A 22,801-nucleotide genomic window follows, 5' to 3' on the forward strand; every position below is an offset into this window, starting at 1 on the left:
ATGGCGTGGGTTTTTAAGGGTAAAAAACGGTTTTTCTCGATTTCCCGCAAAACTAAAAGTGTTATAGAAAAAGTAAAATCGCAAAGTTGTAAAAAAAAGGGTAAGTCATCAAATTTCGTGGCAAAATATTTTTTTTTTGTAAAAGATAAAAATAAAAAAACCAAAACAATTTTTCACATAAATTTTGAGGTTATGTGAAAAAAGTATAAATACAAAAGTTTTAGATCTTTTTATTACTTACAACTTTATAGTTTTCCTTACATTTTAAAATATTCCCCTCCTTTTCTAATGTGTTTCATTCTACTATAATTTTTTTTCATTTTTTATTATTTTTAAAAGCTTCTAACCTGGTCTATACCTGAATAATATTTGTTTATACATATGTACATAATACACAAAACAAAATAAAATATAATATCCTACGTTCAAATATTTACAACCCTAACGATAACCCTTTAAAAGTGGTTTGTCTGTTATAATAATTAAAAGAAGAATGTAATACATATTCATAAATTTTAATTGATTTCCAAAATCAAAAATGGATCATCTAAGCATAATAAATGATTGATTATAAAAAATGTTGCCATATCATGAAACTCTTATTGCGATTCTAATTTTAAAAAACCCTGATATGGGGTGGTAATAATAGCTTGTCGGTAATTTTAAATTCTAATAATACCGAACCAGCAATTATTATGTAAACCTGGCTGAGCGCTTCTTTTATTTATAATGTGGATGCAAATTTTACTCCGATCATTTTTTACTTCAATAACTTTCAATGGCGTAAGATTAATCTTGCTTGAGCGTCTCATTTTTATTATGACATGACTATTACTATCCCGTAACTCTCCTCATGTTTGGTCTATTATTATTCATAGTTTTAGAATAAGGAGAAGAAAAGTTTTGTATGAAAATGAGGTCTTATTTCATGGCTTATAATAATGGCGGCGAATTTTTAAAGCCATTTAAAAATGATTAGAATAATTAAAAACCGAAAATTCAAGGAATGGTGGCCATCACTATAGTGCTATAAAATTGTACAAAGATAATGGTTCAATAAACACACAACTGCTCTATAACTATGTATTAGTGTAATTGTTGTTTTTTTTGAGTCTTATTTTAGTATATGATTACAGCATGACAGTGTTTTTTTAAGCGAAGTGGGAAGTGAGCTTCAATTAGTTTTGCTTGAACGTGGAGTGACTTGCTAGATTCTTTTAACAATGGAACATTTAAACGGGGTATTGAACTGTTTTTAAAAATTATTATGTGGAATGTTTTTTTTTATATTTACATGGTTTAGTTATAATCATAATGTAAAAAATATATATTTACTCTTAAGATCGTGACTTGTATTAAATTAAGTTTGTTATAATAATTCCTATATGTGCACATTGAGAAGATTCTCATTAATTTATGAAGACCTTCCAAGATTTCAAAAGCAAATATGAGAAATTCTATGTTAATGCCACGCCTAGTGTGAGAAACAGAGAATTTATGATGAATTGAAAGGCACATCAGGGAATAAATTATTTTTGTGAGCTTAGAAAACTACTTACGCAAATTATAATTTTGATATGAAAATTAAGTGTCGGCTTAATGGGGTCGGGGTTGGAAAATGAATGGGCTGTTTGCGTTGTGACCACTAATTTGTGTTTCAATGTTGCTCGATGTATCTGAATTATATTTTGTATACATTTTTTATAAAATTATCCATGATATTACTGGATTTTATAACAAAAAAAAAATATATATACATTTTTTAAATACGTTATACATAACCTACGTTTTTTTTTTAACATTTTCATATTCTGATAAGTTTTAAAAGTTAATGTATACAAAAACCAAACAAAGAACAACATCAGGTCCCGTTTGAATTTTTATAAACATAGCTGTCCTTCATTTAGATTCGCTACAAAAGTACAATAGTAAAAGAAAATATTTTCTTCTGTCCTAAATAAGTGCTCATGACATTAGTTCCGACCACTTAAATGATTTTTTTGGTCACGTTCATGTTTCTAACTTAGATGTTCGTTCTCCCTTCACGATATTACGACTGAAATGTTACAAGAAAAATGTTATAATAACAAAACGTGGTCTTTTTGCCTTCCTTGTCTCTTTATTTCACAAGGCATTACTGTTATGAAGAAAAAAGAAAAGAGTTACGGACACGTATCGATCGATACATTTATTTGAATGAATAAAACTAACATAGGCAAATGTAGATGTTAGTGAATGATGACTGATACTTTATCTTGTATAAATAATACAAATAAGAATCCATCTTAAGTGTTAATATTTTATTTTTTCACCTGTAAATTCCAGTGAGAAGATCCCTAAAGACTCGCAAGCGTAACGGTTGCCTGCTCTTTTATTGGCGTATGATTGATGACTGCGACTATTTGCGAATATCTCATCGGTTTTATCTATGCCCAAACCAGACCTTTTTCTGACAATTCTAAGGTAGTTTATATCTAAAATAGCAACGTATTTGAATGTGAAATGATACAAAGATATGATTTTATAAGAAGTTAAAAGATATCTTGGACTATTTATTATAAAACCGGTGTCGGATATAAAAATATGATTAAGGTGTCGTTATGTAGTTGTAATTATAGCTTATTAAATTAAATTGGCATCCTAACTGCTTTAAGGTAAGTCGGTAATAATGTCCGACATTGGCTCACGTGCTGTTCCGAAACGTGACTGGATTGCTGATTCCAAACTCTAAAAACAACCCGTACTTCAACGACTCTACAAGTTTTAGATTTACTGCTATCTAGTATTATAAATCTTATTTCACGTTAACTTATTTTATTCTCGCTGATGTTATCAGTTTGATTAAAAATAAATTTTTCATTAGATCCAAAATGTAAAGCGGTGATATTAAAGAATTTATGTTGTCCGTATATATTCTTAAAGAAAGAGAATATACAAGACGTTCTTTACAATCTTTTATTTATGTTGTAATTTTTCATTGTGTAGTTTTTATGTAAGCATTTAAGCATTAACAATGAACACTAACGATACTTTAAGTCAATATTCATTCTGTTATAATGAAAATTTTTATTTGTGTGTTTCCATTTCCTGTGTATTATTTAAATCATTCTCTGAATATAATGAAAAATAAACGATTTAACTTATTCAAACATTGTGGACCTATGGAGATCGGGATTTCAGTCGGGTAGTTTTCCTGCGTTTTACAATATTTGTATCATATTAAGGTGTTTGATGTAAAACTAAAAAATAAATAAATTATGCTTTAACTACTTAAATGAAATTTTCAAAGTTGAAATGTCAAATTTTCACTCCTTATTTATTTTTTATAACTAATATTTGACATAAAGTGAATGCTTCGTTGTTATGACAAGGCATCTCCTTGTTGTATCACCTAATAAAACTATTAGAGGTTTCGGGGATGCTAGTAATATTATTGGACATTTGAGAGCGTTTCGGACGTGATATGTTTTGCTGATAACATGGACAGGATATAGCCAACACTTTCAATTTTGGCAATAGGAAAATTGACATTTCGTAAAATAGCCGTGTCAATATATATATTCTTGCGAAACTCAGATGATATTACCTTTAAGCTATTTTTAAGTATTCCATAATAAATAACAATTCAGAACGTGTTTTCATTAAGAATATAAAAGTGAGTTAATGTTCACAAAATCGATAACGAGTTCAAATAAGGTTCATCCATTTACTGAATTTGTAACTTTGCTTTAATTATCAATATCGTCGAAGTTATCTGGAGAGTTTTTACAGTGAAGATTCTATCGATGTCTTTAATGTCTGTTAAATTAAAATTGCCTCTTTACGCTCACTGACAATGCTAACAGAGAAAATTCGTCGAATCAATTTAACAATGCAATTACATGACAAAGTTTTATCGATAAATAGAACCATTTGTTTCTAAATGAGATTTCTTCTTTGTGCTTAAAATGAATAGAAATTTTGTAAATGTTACATTTGATTTTGTCATCGCGTTAAATCATTATCAATTTGAATAATATTCTAATAAAAAAAATATTAAGAAATAAAAAATATAAAAAAAAATAATATTTTAAATCTATCTTATTTCATATCAGTTACAATTTACACGAAAGATAAAATTAATTTAATTATAGATTTGTTTAAAAAATCATAGCACTAATTGGTTCTAAGAGACTTAGGATGAGAATATAACAAATTTTATTAAAACTTGTTTGTTGTTTGTATTAATAGTGCTGTATAATTTTCTAGTAAGTTCATTTTGCTTGTTTCAATTATATTTTGTGTACAATATTTAATTCAAGATAAATTTTCGACCATTGCTTCCAAATTTAAGGCTTGGGGCCCATAACGTGATTCTAAAAAGCGTGGGCGTTGCTTTATACAGCTGTATATTTATCGGGATTCCGTAATTACATCACATTATCTCCTCTTGAGACCTCGACGGCACGTGACGAGAAATCTGATAATATTCCAATTTGTGACTTCGCTGTTGATAGCGATACGATCCATACCTCACCGATGGTATGCCGAAAATTAATTTGTTGTATTCAGGAATTCAATGTCTCGTGAAATTTTAACAGAAATACTTCAGCAATAAAATATATTAAGATATAATTTTAATTAATATATTCATCGGCCACAAAAAATTTGTAAGATGTATTCTACAAATTGTGGCATATAAATTAATCAATAATAAATTTCATTAAGGATGTGCATTAGTATCGTCACATCAAATACAAGTTTTTAAAGTAGAATAAAGTGTTAGAAACGATGTTATTATAAGAAAAAATCCCTTACAACTAGTGTGCATCGTTAAAATACATGCGAATGACGATATACTTATGGTAAACATGCATCTGACAAAAGTTTATGAAATATTATCTTATTAGGATCAAGTTTTAAAGATGTTCAATTTGAAGAGTTTCAACGTAAACTTTACGTATTTATGTATTTTATTATCAAACTTCGTATTTTATTACAGCGATCTTACTCCACGTGTTTCCTTTAAGTTATCTTTTTTTGGTATCATTTAATATTTTTTTTTTAAATCTTAACTTTTATTTTTGTGTGTGTTATTTAAAAGGTTCGATATAAAACGGAGCCTTTTCGGATTGTAAGATGAAAACTAATATAGTTATTAAAATAGTTTAAAGATTTTTTTTGTGTATTTAAATCTTTTTTGGTGATTTTTAATAAACACAATAATAATAATGAAAGCATCATTCACTATTTCATTCAAATTTGAAACACGCTAGAACATTTTTTTTTTACTTCAATGCAACTCTGATAACAAAGATGGCTGGCTGGCTTTAAAAAAAAATAAAAGTTTTTAATGTAAGTGCGAGCTGGTGGATCCTGTTATAGTAAAATGATTATATTTTAAATAAAATAAAAAATATAAAATTAATTCCACTATAAGAATATTTCTGTAAAACGTAATTGTACTATATTAGCTGATATCTACTTCCCGTTCGCATTGTTTGATATACCAATAAAGTTTTTCTATTAATACACATAGCTCTTATAGAAAACGTTCCTCTAAAACCTTTAGTTAACTTTTTATTAAATGAAAGTAAGGCAGTGTTGTTTACAGATAAGCTATAAGATCAAATGTTTAAGAATTAAATTAAGTCTATGCAAATTTTTACCGTGATAAGCGAATGATTGCAAATGATATCATTTATTTATTTTGTAGATTTTGTAGTTCCAAATAAATCGAATATGAAACGTAGATATGATTGTATAACTTGCAGAAATTAGTGTATTTAACCAGGTAAATCGAAAACAGATATGTCTTCACGGTGAACTTGAACAAAACAGCTTTAGATATAGCTTTAATTATATTAGAAAAAACGAATGTTAGAATAAGTCTTTGTCCAGTATTCTCCAATATTCTCTATACTCTCTAATCTTTATTAAACAGAACTGTTGAAAATTATCACGCATTTAGAATTTTATCACTGTTCATGTAAATGGGTGGTCGTTTTCAACGTACTAGACGGAAGATAATACTATAAAACTTATTTTAGTTTTATTGCTTCATGAAAAAAGCTCTTAGGAACTACATTGACCCGTCAAAAGAATTTGAATTTCTAAACAGTCAGTTTACGACCCGTTTCCTTTTATTTGATGTTATTCAGATATCTTATTGATTTTGTTATGTATTGTAGATATTTTAATGTGTTTGACAAATTATTTGATCTGATTTTAATATCTTTTGCTTCAAATGATATTCATTGTCTGTTTATGAAGTGGATATTATTGCTATTGATCAGTTTCTAGTTACATCAGGAATAACTCTTAATTTATCTGAAACGTATAAATCAGACTTCAATAGCATCTGTTTACGAATATATGTATATATTTGTATACTATATTATACTCTTATTTTGATTAAGAAAACATCTTTGTATTAAAGATCTTTGTTATATTTAACATGTAGGACTTACAACTATTTCTTTTTACGAGATTTATCCGCTAAAAATAACTTTGTATTAGGTTCGGTCATGTTTCTTGATACTCACGATCTTTTTGAGTGACTATTTGGCTAGAGCTCAGTAAACTATCAGCACAAAAAATATTGGAACTCTCGTGAGACAGCCGTAATGTATGGTTGCCAGTTGCCACATAATTTAATATCCTTACGGATATATTCGTTGCGTACTATCTTAATTGTTTTGGCTTCCAAGTTAGTTACGTCTATTGTAACACGACGGACCCTTTGCAAGTGTAACAATTCTCAACTATAATACACATTGTATGTGAATGAATTTATAGATTGTGGTGAAGTAGGTACTAATTTAAAGACATTACAAGTAGGTCTCACTATCCAGTATTTTCCCTTTTTATTATTTTTTTATGATTCGTACACCGTAACGAATGGAATTAGAAAAATATATTGAAATCGGCCATGCCAGTTTAGAATTTTAGCAAGAAACTAATAAAATTTGAGTTTTATATTTATTCGAGTATCTATCTCCAAAACTATGATTTGATAATAGGTTATAATGCTGAAATGACTCGTTGTAATTTAAATTATTCTTATCAATTCAATGAATGCGTTAAAAATAATTACTTTTTCATATATTTACATGATCGTGGTCATTAGTTGGATAGTATAATTAGATTTTTGTGAAAGTTTAAGTTTATCTTAACATGTTCCTAATAAAATGTTTAGACGTCGTAAACATTTTTTTATACCCTAGTGAAAGTCTCAGTAAATTTTGTTTGACATTTCCAAAGTTTATTTTGGCTTAAGTAGAAAAACAAAATTTTGTATTTTTTTAAAGTTATTTATATTTTGTCTTTATTTTGCATAATAAAATAAGTATTTGAGATAAGATTTACTATATATGCACAATCTGCCAACAGTAATAGTTATAGTAATTACTATGGTATAAATACGTTTAAAGAGATAATGTTTTTATAGTGTTTTAGTGTAAAATATTGTTGTGATTAGTGAAACGGGAATATTATAAATCGTACCAACTACAGCTAATTAAAGAAAAATAAATTTAAGTAGTTGTGTTGGATGCAAAAACTTTGGATTACGGGTACGTTCTAGTTTAAAGTTTTGTTTGAGAACAGTTGAGCAAATGGTCTCCCCTATTACGGGAACCGGCCGGAAATGCCTTAAAGTTTAGAATTTTGATAATAATATAAAAAATTTATACCGATTTATTTCCATAGAATTAATGTATGTGTTATATTATGTCCATTAGTATAATAAAGTATTCGAACCGATAGTTTCTGAAATACCACTCAGACGGCATAAATAGATGATTCAAGTCTATAGCGCCATTAATATCCATTTAGACTTGAAGGCAACACTCTCCGGCGGTGTGGACTTTAATCAGAGCGATAAAAAATTATAGTTCGGGGCGTTTACATCCGAGAGGCATGGCTTATCTGAGAAATCATATTCAAACAAACAAGGAGTTCAGGTATGTTTGAAAATAAAAAAGTAAATCTCGGTCCTTAGATGAGTAATAAATGATCGACATCAAACAAATTATACATTAAAAATATTACATAACACATATATATAGTGCTGGTACTTGTCGTCTCTTTAATGAATTTGATTAAGCCAACAATTTTGTCGTTCCTGCGAACTGACAAAAAACGCCGACTTTTGGACCACTAACCGTATATAATATCCTTGACAAAATTTTATAAAAAATTTAATATGACAGTGCTTATTGGGCCAGTCAGGTCTGAGTCTTGCAGATAAACGGAGAGACGTTTACCGCATTAAAGACAATTCGGTAGGAATCATGCAGTGGTCAGACGAGCCCCAAGCCAAGTTAATGGATATTTGACATAATTAAAACCAAAAGTCAGCTGAAGGTATAGAAAAGGTGGTAGAGCATAGCTGTGGGCAAGTTACTAAATATCGTACGTGGGCTGGCTCGACCGGGAAAGTACCACTCTCTCACAGAAGATCGGCGTGAAGTAGCCTTAAATAGCTTCGTTTCGTTCAATTATTGTGACAGCCGGTTGCCCTTTCCCTGTTCCCACTCTTACCTGGCCTTTCCTCTTTTCCCACCCTTTCCTCTTCCCTTCCTCAATCATTTGAAATTGTGGTTTCTTAAAGAATTGGGTTTTAAAAAAAAAATAATTTTTGTTTAAATGGAAAGACTATATATAAGTTTTATTACAAAAGTATGTTCTTTTTTTTCGGTATAATTAAAAAGTTATATCTAATTGAAACTAAATTTTTGATTCCAGTATCGAAAACACGCCGACAGTTCCCGAACAAACCCGAGCGCGGGTGACGTTACAATGTTAATTTCTCCTCATTGTAGCACACAGCTGATACAGTGTTTTGACGTTTAACCGATAATATCTCGTTATTATCCTAAATATGTCGATAAATATATTAAAAATGTTGAACCTCAAAAGTTATCGTGCTTGCTTCGTACCGTTATGTACGAATACTACAAAAACAACCCCCGAAAAAATATTTATAAATGTTCCTTAAGATGTTAAACGTGTTATCAATGGTTCCAAGCAGAGCGACGATCTAATCCCAAAAACAACATCAAATTTTTTTTGTTATGAAGATCATTTTGATGCAAGTATTTTATAATAATATATCAATCAACAATTATTTATGTAAATAATGTAAAATAGAATTCAATAACAACTTTTTTCAACTAAACTCCAAATCGTAACTTTAAAAGTCTAAATAGCATTAAAAAAATATTATTGATTGTATTTAATAGAATAGATGATTTGATATTTTAATTTACTGTATTTTTTTACAAATTTACCATGATGCTTTAGCACCTAAAACTTCAGCTGAATTGAACCGAATATCATCTTTTAAAAAGTCGGTTTATCATAAATAATATTAACATCAGGTATATTATCGGAATTAGCTTTTATAAATCCTTTATCACACATGACTAAATTGAATTACGTATTGTTATAATTTTTTTTACACTAAATTTCGGATATTTATACGAGTAGAAGCTGTTGTACTAACTTCAAATTCTTTTAATATTGTGACGTCATAGGCATGCCGACCAATCGTATCGCGTTCTTAGCCACGTGGTTATTTAAAAAAATTATCAATTTTTTATTGTTAATAATAATTAATTGATTTTTTTAAGTTTTTCGTATCAATTATAAATATAATTTATTTTAAAGTTTTGAAATAAATAAAAAAATCGATTTTTTTTTCAAAAACCCAATTATTGTCTACGAGTATTTGCTAATGGTTGCTGGTCTGAGCCAATGGTGGTTAATGTAGGAAGTCCTCAGCGGTCTTTTCTCTCCGCAACTATATTTTGTATGCACATAAACGAGGCATTATTGTCAGATGGTTTTGGTTGCGGGTTTTGGAGTAGTTTCAATTTAGATCTTGGGCTTTGAATCCAGTATTAAATTAAAGCCTAAGGTTAAGGCTAAGGCAGCTAAAAGTACACTTGTAACAAAATACTTAAATAATTGTCGTAAACTGTCGATTTCTCATAGCTCCCTTAATCCTAACAAGTATAACAAGTTTTTTTTTATAACGATTGAAATAAGTCAGCGTCTTAATTGAATTGCGCGCTATTTTTTATACCACAATGATATTACATTAATCCTAGTAACTGTTTGTAAAGACAATCAGTACAATTTTATTTGCTTTAAGTGATAAGTTTTAAGTCTTAATATAATTATTGCTCTTTTTTATTTAACTCATTACATTAATATTTTATTATGAAAAAAATTGTATATCTAAAGAATATTAAGTATAGTATATCAAGTAAAATCTCGAAACATTTTGTTTTCTTTTTCTTTAAAATATGGTTTAAGAAAAGTAAGTTATTGCTCCAAGTGGCTTGGTACAGTCTTTATTGGCTAAACGAGCAATTTATCGGAAAATGATTAGTCGACTTACCGCGTATTACGTCATATTGGCGCCTACCTGTAATTCCACTTTCCATCTCATTCAAATCCTCTTCATGCAGATTTATATGTTTAAGACTTATAATCCCAAAAAGTTATCTTACATTTACCTCAAGGCCCAGAAGCTTAGTGTTAGTTCATTAAAGAATGATTTAAAATATTAAGTTCGCTATAGCTTACGTATAATATTATAACGAAATAAAATTAAGTCTACACGTATGACATAATATAAAACAAAAAGTTAATTTATAATGGGATGGTCGTAAGGGAGGTGCCTCTGTGAGATTTTTAGTTGCTTAACATTATTAAACACCTGTAGAGCCTTTCCCGTTCCTAAGTAATAACAATGTTTCATAACGGTACAGCGATCTGATCATTTAGGAACGATAAAAAATTAAAAAGTTTTATTTAAAAAAAAACTTATGAATACCTACTCTAAAATTGTTCATAGTAAATAAATACCACAAGTAAATCAATGAATCACTAGTACACATTTAAATATAAGTTTGTAGGATTTTATTTCAGGATATTCCTTTTCGTTTCAATTTTAGTCGCTCTCAAGATATTTTTACCTCGTATTCCTGTGAACACGTTTGTTACAAAGAAGAAAAAGAAACGTCACGTTAAACTCTGATTATAGAACTAGTTTTCACTCTCATTCCAAATCTTTTCGGGATAACAAAAGTCACTTGCAATTTTATTACCCTGACTTCATATATAAGTGGAAATTCTTTCTTATGGTGGAATTAAAAAAAATGAAAAAACTTAAAACTACCTACAATTCATTGAAAATCGTGAATAACAAACAATTTGAATTGTCACAGAATAAAAAATTCTATTATTAAAACGTTGCATCTCACCTAGTAGGTATTCGCTGTTATAACGCTCCGCGGTTTAGAGATCACCGCACAGCTTCAGACTAGTCAACAGTGCCTCGGTATTCGCCGATGTTGTTGGACGTGTGTACGGTGAGGCTGGAGAACGCGAGTGAAATAACTACGATGTTCAGTGTCAAACGTAAATGTGTGTCGTGAGTGATAATTTTATAGTGTTCTGTTTTGGAACGTACGGCTTCTTCACAACAACATGTGAGTTTTTTTTTTTGTTGTTGATAAAATTAATTTTCAACTGTTTTTAAACTACCCTTGCCCAATTAGTTTCTTAATAAAAAAAAAATCAAGTTACATAACGTTTCTGTGTATTCTAAAATACAATAAGTTCATTCATCTCCAGCGGCTTGTATTCGTGTGTTAAAGATTAGCGTCACTATTTCAAAAGGGATGATCTCTGTTAACTAATTAAAATGGTTAATTGAAAAGTGTTTCTAAAATAGATGTTTCTCACAAACAATGGTACAGTAATTAACTTAAACACGCTTATTGTATCAACACAGCTTTTAGTAATGTAACTTTTTTGACATTGTTTTCATATGATTATAATTATAAACAAAACGTACGTCAAATTATGAAACATAAAGGTAATGATAATAGCAAATTTTATTGAAGCATATAGTATGTACTGAGTATTTAAAGGAGTCCACAGTTTCATTTTAAGGAAACCTAAAACGAGATTTTCAATCTGAACTATATATATAGGAAAATCTGAATGAATACGAATCAAAGCAATACAAAAAATATTTCTAGAATTAATCAATTGGTTGCATTACCATGATATAAGTAATCTCAGCTCGTTAATTACATTTACAATGAAATTTTAATTTATTTCGTGACATTTAAATTTATGTTAATGAATTCACCATTGTCTTGCGCTAATTATTATAGTATCAAATGTTAAAACCAATATAAACATGAAATTCATTAAAATGTTGACAAATGCAAGTGTGAGGAATTCTAAGTATAGCTTTAAATGATATCCATTTATATTTTCACTTCCTATAAATATACGTCCTAAGATGGAAGGGCAGTTAAATTAAAACTTCTATTTCATTGAATAAAGCGAACTCTTTTCTTATCTTTTTTATATTGTTATTTTTGTTTATACTTATAAATTAAATAAAATAAAACATTGTATAATAGTGAAACGAAAATTGTAATTATCACCTGTTATATATATGTATCTTAGGTTTCTCAATTATATTCTTATTTAATTTGTGAAACAGGAAAGCAAATTTTCATAATATATAGAAGTTATTTATAAAATACACTAAATATAGTGAATGGAATAAATTTTTTCGTTTGACATTACTTCTGCTATAATCCCATTTTCACAACAAGATTTCTATGTAATATTATCCTTACGATTTTACTCCGTTCATAATCGGGATTTATTTATTCTTTGCATTTCTTTTAACAATATAAAGATTTAAACTTTGTCACCACGTTCCTTCCATTTAAGAATATATTTTACATTCTGTTAAAGGACTTATAAAATGTAGGATACGTTTTTGCTACCATGTTCTTAGGTAAAGGTTTAATGTTTTTTATGGTCTATAAATATTTAAAGTAGATGTCACGTTTTTTGGATAACAAGTGGTCGTGATTTGACAGTTTTGTCAAATACAACGCGCGCTCTACATGCTAGTATGACTACACTCTTAGATTAAGAACCCACAATTTTAACCTTTTGTAGCCTTAAACGAGTATCGAGCCGTTTGACTAGTAACTTTTATTTTATGGGTTTTCTACTCGTAAATCTATTCATAAATGTTTTTACACACAAAAACGTACAGTCGGTCAGTGATTAATGTGATATCTGTTTAATTTGATGATGACACTCGTAACAAGGCCTACTGATAAGTCATCGGAGATATAGATATATGTATATAAATATTAGGGAACGAAAAAAGTTTAGGTTGACAAAACAAACTATAATATTCTGATAATTTATTTCATTTAGATTTTATAACGAGGTGAATTTTAATCACAGAGTATTTTCAATTTTCTAGTAAAGGAAAATGTCTACCCTATATATTCTCTTGAAATTATGGAGTGTATTATTATCAAAGCATATCCTTTGTAGTGACACTGTACTAAATAATGGTCCCTGAATATAGCTAGATATTAATAGAAAGGATAAATAAGGAAAAAAATATTGAACAGATATTGAAAAATATCAGATATTGAAAAATATCTGTTATATATTTTATATCTCTTAAGAACGAAACCAAAGATGTACTGAAGGTTTTCATTGAATATACACGCTCTAACTCGACATTGGTTTAGTCTGTTAAGATTTTACCAAGACATCCTTTATTATCATCTTATCATCTAATCATAATTATCTTTGTCATATTTTAACCACACCTCATAAATATGTCTACTGCGTGGTACTGGGCCTTAACTACTTAATATATTTTAAATAAAACCTTTTTACGGCTCGTTGCCAAAGCGTTGCCCTTGAAATAATCTTGAATGTCATCAACACTGAACACCAGAGCTCACATCTCCATACGTCATGTTCTTGACATTACCAAACCATAGGTACCTTTATTGTATCGGGGTTATCGGTGAATAAATATTTACTTGTAAATAATTCATTCTCGGATGCAGAATGTATGTGGATGCATTTAACATTCTCGTACCTGGAAATGACAAAATACATATTATTGTAGACGATTTACAATGTTGGTGACGTACTAACGCAATTCTCTTCGTTGAATTTCCGTGCAAGTCTTTAATTTATATATCTTTAACTTTAAATTCTTGGAGGTTTTCCACTGATTTTTCTCTTTAATAATATATCAGAAAACTTAATTGACTTAAAATTATATATTTCCTTTCATCTGTCATTTAATTCACATGTTAGGTCCTAAGTTCACAAAAAAAAGTTTTATAATTTTTTTTAATGGTTCAATGGTAGTAATCCCGCAAAAGAAATGGTTCTCGAACGGTCGACACGATCGAATGGTAAGTGATTGATTCACAACACGAATACTTTATTAGTTTTGGGAGAGTGATATTAATCTTAAGAAAACTGTAAGTCTCTTTCTCTTTGTTGTTATGTAATTTCAGTGAAGAAAATAATTTTCTTTATTTTATTTTTCCCTTAATTGTAACGATTTTAATATCAGTAGTTAAACTTATTAATGAAGTTTGAAATACCTGTAAAAAAAGTTAGAGGAAAGCTTAAGAAAAGTATCCCGGGGTATTCATTAATGCGTAGTATAAACAAGTATTTTTTGTAAACTGTTAAACTATCTCATAACTATTATTTTTTTGTTTTTTTAAGTAAATAAACAATAATGATTTTTGTGAAGTGGGCGTTTTAGATCAACGTATCAACGATAAATTCATACACAGCTTGACTATTCTATAAACAATGTAGAATTGTACACAGTTCACACTCACAAACCTGTATAAGTGTACCTATACTCTGTTGAAGCATACACTCAGACAACACGATAATTAAACCAACGTAATGCAAGACACGACTCCTTGCGGGAGATTTTAATCACGCAAGTTCCTACCACTGATACTATTACTAGTATTTCTATATTGTGCATATTCATATAACATATATAAAGAGTGTATGTCTATATGTAATATAAAATTAACTTCCGTCAATAGACTTGGTATAGACAATTAGTATGTTATGTTGCGTTCACATTCAATCAACGTAATTAAAAATGATTGATTGTGTACGAGAACTCACACGCTCACAAATGACAATTAATGTTAATGAAACTATTGAAATGGAAATTGTGGATTTAAAATATTATAAATACGTGTCCATATAGTGCTTAAGCTATGATATATTTTTCTATAATATAAGAATCATAACTCAATTATTTTATTAATCTAGTGACTTGATAAATATTTAAGAACAAATTGTTTTCTTATACGGTAATTGATAAAGTATATAACGATTATTATAAAAAAAAATACACGCGGTAACTTAATAATCAATAAAAGAAAATTTTATAATAAATAGAAATAGTAACTATCACTTCTATAGTGTCCTACAGCCACAAGATTGAGCGTGTTAGTACATAAAAATCGATAATTCGTGAATCATATTTTACATATTTATATAAACTTCATACTATCTTTCCGCATAGTGTTGGGTTTGTTGACTGTGTTTTATCAATTGTTTATTTAGAGGAAAAAAAATATCGATTAAAGAAGGTAATAGTATACGTAAAAATCGTATTTATTCCAAACTCACAACCGATCAATGTTAACATTTTTATCTGTCTTCGTCTCTAATCGGCCATGTTTGTTGACGTTGTATGTTTAGTAAATATTTAATAAATAAAAATATATTTTTTAAACACCCTAATGCAAATGACATTAATATTAAAATCAAGGAAATCGTTCAGGTAGCTTTTGCGAATAAACAACTATCATATAGGACTGCGTAGGTAATAAATAGCGCTTACGTTCAAAGATGATTCAATGAAACTGGTATGATATTTTATGTCTTAAAATAACATTCTGCTTCTTCTATTTAAAGTTCCTTCTGAAATATATAATTAGACTATTTTAATATGACTTTTATATATAATCATTGCATCTATACGCGTATGTGATTATACATTGTAAGAAAATAATTAAGGCTAGGTAGCAATTATTTGTAGAGGATCAGCCTTGGGTTTGCAATTAAAAAAAACAATAATTTATACTTCTGGGCAGCCATCTTAGATTTATAATTTGTTTGCAAGTATTTGCAACTTTTAGTTGTCGAAGTGTTGACGACTATTTTTTATAATGAGCTATGTTAATTACATTTAACACAACTGCATTTCCTGTTTAGTGCTCACAACTGTTTTTAATATATATGTATACTCATTTGCAAACAAGCAGTTACAGTTACAACAAACAATGACATGTTAATTATGTTATTATAGAGTAAACGAGTAAATAGTTATTTAAATAATTTTATTCATAGTGTTTTGTCCTTAACTAGCTAAAGTAACGATAGAATTTTTAATAGACGATGTTTAATATTTGTTAATATCATACATTATTCGACAAACATTAAAACGAAGATATTAAAATGATAAGTATAAAGGTGAGAAAAGATAAGAATTTTGTTTAAATATATATATTTATATGTTTATGTGTATATAAATAAAATTACTTACGTAAATATAATCTTCCATTATTTTCTAAAATCGCTGTTATTTATATATTTTGTATTTAATTATTTATTACTTCCCCGTGTATTATATTATATCTCCTTAATATATTTTCCTCGAGCAGTATAAAACAACTAACAAAAAAATTACGTCATGAAATATAGCTTAAGGTAAAACAAAATCCAACATTCATTAGAAAGAGTGGCAACAAAAGCCCAAGAAACACAGACAGCATAAAAAAACCTCTGCAAGAAACTTTAATAAGACCTAAGATTCGGAAGGCCTTTAGTAATGGGAGTAGGAAACTTGGGAACTGCGCTCGGTAATTTTTCATACGAAGGGATCACTTGTGTTGGGGAGTTGAAAGTTTCGCCAAGTTGTTTGTTGGGTCATGAATCTTGAGCTAGGGTTTACCTTTCTTAATGGCCGAACGGATAATGCATATAAATATCATTCGTTTTCCGCCTTTTATCTTTTGTATCGCGATGTTATTTCCGCTTAGTGAATTATTTAACGACGATAAAGAGCGATGTCTTGACAATATTGAAGTCATTAAAGTCGCTTGCAACGTTTTGTTATTATGAATACGGATGTTTTAATGCTGTATTTACGATAGTTTAAACTGTTTTAGCATGTTTCAGGACAGTAAAAGTTATATTTCATTTCTGAACTACTTCTTGCAAATGCACTCAAGTTTCAGCAAGAATACTTGAGAGTTTGCGCTGAGCAAATACTCTGAGCGTCAGGAAAGCCCTTTCTTTGAGAAGTTTGTTCTTTGATGGATTTAATTACGCAAGCCACCGCTGAAGAACCATAACATTTCTTTGAAACACCACTTCGGAAAAACATGTTTCAAACTTTTATTAAGTTACTTCTGTAATTGGATAAATATATTTTAATTAAACAAAACCAGGTGTTAATATCGGAGTTTTAAATGCTTTAAAGGGAAGTATTATTTATTAACTGGTTTCAGAATATAAATAGAAACTCCCAGTCTCAGCCAGCTGTGGCCAAGAGGATTGGCCAATTATAATACCATTAAACTGATTGGTGATTATATACTTTATTACTGGTAAGTGTACTTAATAATAATTTTCTTTGATAATAATAAACAAGTTTTGTTTACCTTCCGATGACACAAATGTTTTTAGCATAGTAATCTCATTCGCTGAGATATCTCTTTAAAAAGATTAAAGTTTCTGTTCCCAAACACTTATTTTTAATTAAAGTTATAGGCTGATAAATGCTATACATATGACTGGAAGTTAACACGTGATGTATTAATGAGACCGCTAATTAACGCGGAGTCAAATCCCTTGGGAATGAACTTTCTATCTGACCTGCCTAATCCTGAAACTTACAGTTTTGATCGCAAAGGCAATATATACATACGTATATGCAATATACTTAGTTTACCCGTCGCTTTGTTTTTACGTATTAATTAACTATAACTACCTGAAATCAAAATTTTACTATCGATTTTTGTACTTAACCAGTGAAAAAACAAACCTGCATACGTAAATAAATAAATGTCATTGTTAGTATTTACTATTCCAATCGACTTTAAGGAGTCGGAACAAAGACGTCCAACATTTTGAAAATCTTGGTATAGATGTAAGTATCGTTTATATCTTAGAGATGTAATGTAGTTATTTTTTTCCTACGAATTAATACGTTTTTTTATAACACTTGAATCTTGATATTATACTTTCTGTTTTAATCCAGTTTAGAAACCATCGCTGTTTTAAATTCCATTTAAATACGCTTTACAAAGAATAACAGACATCCTTAAATAATAATTACGTTTAAAATCTTAGTAGGATTACATATAGTCTATAGGTAGTAGAAAAAGAAATACAGGATTTTTAAGAACAAATTTAAAAAAAAATTAAATAGGATATTATGAAATAAGAGCTTAATCACTGTTGCATGAAAAATGCAAAATAAGATCTATTTTATATTTAGCTTTGTGAATTGTACAACTCATAATATCTCAAAGGATCACAAAATGAACCGATAATTTGGACTGAAATTTTTTGGTGCATTCTGTCCCGTTTATATATGAGTGCAAAGCAAGCGAAGAATGACACAACAAAGGTGACGTCGTGTAAAAGGACCCTCGAGCCGGTCGTATATAAGTGTAGCTAAAACGTCTAAACGTAATATCTTTGGGAGTTACATAGCATTTTATTTTATTTCAATAATTGAACACATTCACTACCACCTGCCTCGAATTTAATTCCGCTTAACTGACTCAGATCTTGTTCGTTATATGGATTTGAACACGGATTCACTTGAAGCTATATATTTGTGTTTGATTTTCAGCTTGTTAACATCATTTAATTACGTTTATTGAGGTTCAGGTATCAATGGAGCACGTATGTAATTATAATTTGGTGAATTTAATTTCTGTGGTTTTATTAATGCGAGCTCAATAGTATTTCATATTTTGATGTTAATTGTGCTCATCTATAACGGGATCATATTTTTAATCGTATGATCAGTTCGTCATATAATTTTACCGTAAAAAGAAAATAAATTCCAGTGTCGATTGTTTGCACCGTTGTTTCGTGAAACAGTTCAGATTGTTTTTCATTAATTCACTCGTAAAATGAACTCCGTAAAATAAATGCACATCGTTTTGTCTTTTGGAGGGTACAGGAGTTTCCTTTTATTTCGTTATTTCCTTTTTACCGCAGGCCCTTTTAATCTTTCCCCGGAAAGCGTATTTGGTCAAACTTTTTCGTGCTCCAAGTGGAGAAAGTTATCTAATGTGTTTTTTATAACGTAAATTGTTTCAAAATTGCTTTCGGCTGTCCGTCTCTTTCGGGGGTTTTTAAAAAGCTGCATGCTCACTTTATTAATAACGATAGTTAAAGTTCTTTTTAAATATAAATTTTCTTTTACATAATGAAATCATGTAGTACTTTAACTGTACTAATTTAATTAAACGCATTTTTTACATATTTTATTCTATTTAAGGATGAGTAGATAACAGATATCACGTTGTAAAGATCCGATATAGCCAACAAGCGTTCCGTAATAGCTATTTGTTATACAAACTTTCTATTGAAGTGATAAGATTTCTCTCGGGTGGGATATCATTAAGATTGCGAAGTCTTTTTATTGCAGCATTGTCAGATGATTTACTATCACGCCAAATGTATATAAAAAACATCTAGAATTCTCTCCCTAAACGAAATATAATACGTAATCGATTACAGAAAGGTATGTTCGGAAACCACGTTAGGTACAAAACGAGGCAGAATTCCGATACTGTATTTGGAACGAATGTGATAGTTATATGTTCCTACGGGATTGAAGTACTTTATATCTGTATCGGAGAATCTCCCACTTGGTGGTAGTGGGTTTATTAAATCTTTTCCAGCAGGAAAAATATTCTTCTTGTACATTTTCTATTTTTACAAATGCGACGCTTATTCAATATCCGTATATCAGAACTGTAAAATAAAACTTTCATTGTTTTCAGTTCACGTTTTAGAATAAAAATCGACATTAATTTTGCTATATATAAAAATGGAAGAAGAGGCACACTCACGCAATTGGAATATTTATTGTTCAATTTTGTCATTGAAAAACTCTCGAAGCTGAATAACTAAAGATATATCACCAAGTTCGTGCCGAAGCCCCGCATGAATTCACTGCCATTCTATTGTGGTTCTGAAAAACATTCGGATATTCCTTTACATTTTTGTCCACTAACTATTCTTGACACGCTGACTGTATGCGGCTGGCTGTAGGTTCACAAACAAACTAGTTTGAAGCCAGAAATGTGACATGTTTGTCTGATACTAGCTACTATTTAGAACAAACAACCCAGGCACAATATTTAAATTTCCAATACCATATTTTTTTTAACTGATATCATTTTCTCATTATACTGTATTACAAATCATGCAATAACTGAATGACGTGAACTCAAGTGAATAACTCAATGGCGTTTATAAAAATTAAGTATTATGTATACATTGCGTATTTCAAAAATATTATGGGATTGAAATCCACTCGTGCGATAAATAAATACGTACATACATCTTGATATATTTGTTATTTGAATGCGCAATTCGCTAGACACGGGAACACATTTGGTTAATGTACAGAATAATATCGACACCAACGCAATAATAGTCTGAAGGTGACACAGTTATAATATTATATTCTAGTTAGCGAGGCTTGCTGCAGACGTTATATATTATGTAACACAGCAAGCCGTTTTAATGCATAACTCAACGTTTCTTGTGTCCGCAGCCTTAGGATGTCGAGATGGGTTGAGTTAGATCGACTGTTTATACGTTGGTCAGAAATGACGCATTTGCAGTTGATAACATGAGTCACGTTGTGAAGTGATCGCAACGCAAATAGAATTGCATTCTAATGGCGCTACAAATTGTAGGGCTTTGATATACCTTAGATTTTTATATCAGTTCGCTATGTTGTTAATATAAATATTTTTACTTATATATTTCAAATAAAGTCTGAACAGATTTTGATGTAACTTTATATTAATATAAAATATCACACTCTAAGTCTGATTTAGTCATAAACTCGGACCGAGGATGTATAATGAAGGGAAAATGCTACAGAACTACAAACAGATAAAATTTTATGAATATTGTTTGAAATATATTTCTTCCTCACAAAGCGAAAGTGTGGAAAACCTTTGATTTTTTTATTAATATAGGTAAGTATAAATGATGGACTTCTCTAGTTTTAAGCGATCAGTACCATATAGTATGTTTTTGTTAATGTCTATATTTCTTTAAAGAAATAGCTATAATTTTGAATATAATTTTAAATTTTCATCTCACTTGAATCAATAGTACCGATTAATGAGGTTGTTCAACCCTATATAAAGCACAAAAGATCAATCAAGTCCAATTGTAATTGTGGTAACAAAAAAGCGTTTTTATTACTTATTAATTATAATAGTTACATTATATTTAATACTTTTTTATTGTTTTAATTTGAATTTAACCTTTTACATATACGGGTAGACTTATCTGTAGTTTCGCGAGAAAAGTCATAGTAAAATGAATATAACGTTGTTAGATATTTGCTAAGAAAATTTCATTTTAATTTATCCTTCCTTTCGATACTAGTCTATGTGTGAACAAAACTTTTAAAGCGTCAAAAGTCTGACATTTTTATTTGCTGAATGTGCTTTGATAAAATAAAAAAATTATGTCAGTGTTAATTAAAGTGTTTAATTGTTATTATTCATCATAATTATTAACTTTTATATAATTAAATTAAATATAAACACGCATCGCATCACAGCAATCGTTTTGGAATAAACAATTTTTTTATTTTGTAAAATCAACTCTACTGCAATATATATAGATGTGATATTAGACAAATAAATTTTAAACAAATGTACACACAAGAGATACATATATAATTAGTTCATAACTAGTTTTGCTTATGTATATTCATCAGTTGTTATAATGTGAGCTTTATAATATCTATTTAAATAAATAGAATTTGCAGGTATTCCTTTCTAAATCTAAGCCTAACTGCTTATTTAAGTTTTGTACCTCCTTTATGGTCAAACATAATTATAAATTTTGTTCAGTACTTCATCCTTCTCAGTTCAGAATTGGATCCAGAGACAAATTAATCTTATTAATAAAAATATAGGTATAGTAACTAAAAGGTTGCATCGCGGCCACTTATATATTGCTACCAATAAATTTTATCATTAATGTTTAATAAATTTTTAGGATTGTCCATATTTTTATTATTTATCTATAAAAAAATAAAATATTTTTCATGTTGTTATTAACTAAAAAGTCATCTATTGTTTAGTCCATGTATTTAGGTTATAAAACAACCTATTACAGATAAACTGACAGTTTTAAAGAGAAGATCTCATTGAGTTCCAATTAATAAATTGATGTAATGACATCTACAACGGTGGCAACAAGCTTGTGGTAACCTTGAACTAATTTGTGAAAAACCGTTCAGAAATCTAATTAGTTTCTATAAATGCTTGACGGCTTTTTTGCTTCAATGTATATTGAAATAATTTATTTACAGTAAATTTTTTTTTATATATATTTTTGACATGTAATTAAAAAAAATTGGTTGACGTCGCATTATGAAGAAATTTCTTTCCCACGGTACTATAACACAAGATTGAAGTGAGCTTCTTTCGCAGATCCTTGTACCTTTCTACAATTTTCGTAAAAAACATTTTCCTAATGAAGCTCAATGGAAATGTCCCTAAATTATTAAACTTACGAGTCACCTCTTAATTGAGGTGACGAGTAACGTTGGTTGCCAAATGTTTTTTTTTGCTATTACAGCGATAATCACTTAACTTTTAGTATTTTTTATTTGGGAATATTA

General features: G+C 29.0%; 2 protein-coding genes across 4 annotated transcripts in view; one reads left to right on the forward strand and one right to left on the reverse strand.

Moving 5' to 3' along the window:
* Window positions 1-11,373, reverse strand: part of LOC116773246 (5-hydroxytryptamine receptor 1A-alpha-like) — a 29,811-nt gene extending 18,438 nt beyond the window's left edge. Inside the window, exon 1 of the mRNA XM_061528403.1 lies at window positions 11,256-11,373. The gene's annotated coding sequence lies outside the window, so the exon portion shown is untranslated. The remainder of the gene's footprint in view (window positions 1-11,255) is intronic.
* The window catches only part of LOC116773247 (uncharacterized), a 222,593-nt gene continuing 211,118 nt past the window's right edge, over window positions 11,327-22,801 (forward strand). For 2 of the 3 annotated variants that reach the window (XM_061528399.1, XM_061528401.1), the window contains exon 1: window positions 11,328-11,483. In XM_061528399.1, coding sequence (XP_061384383.1) covers window positions 11,482-11,483 — 2 coding nt within the window. In that variant the 5' untranslated portion in view covers window positions 11,328-11,481. Of the gene's footprint in view, window positions 11,484-22,801 lie in introns of all 3 variants that reach the window. The other variant, XM_061528402.1, reaches the window with a different exon arrangement.

The sequence above is a fragment of the Danaus plexippus genome, assembly GCF_018135715.1.
Source record: "Danaus plexippus chromosome 18 unlocalized genomic scaffold, MEX_DaPlex mxdp_20, whole genome shotgun sequence".
Taxonomy (NCBI): Eukaryota; Metazoa; Arthropoda; class Insecta; order Lepidoptera; family Nymphalidae; genus Danaus; species Danaus plexippus.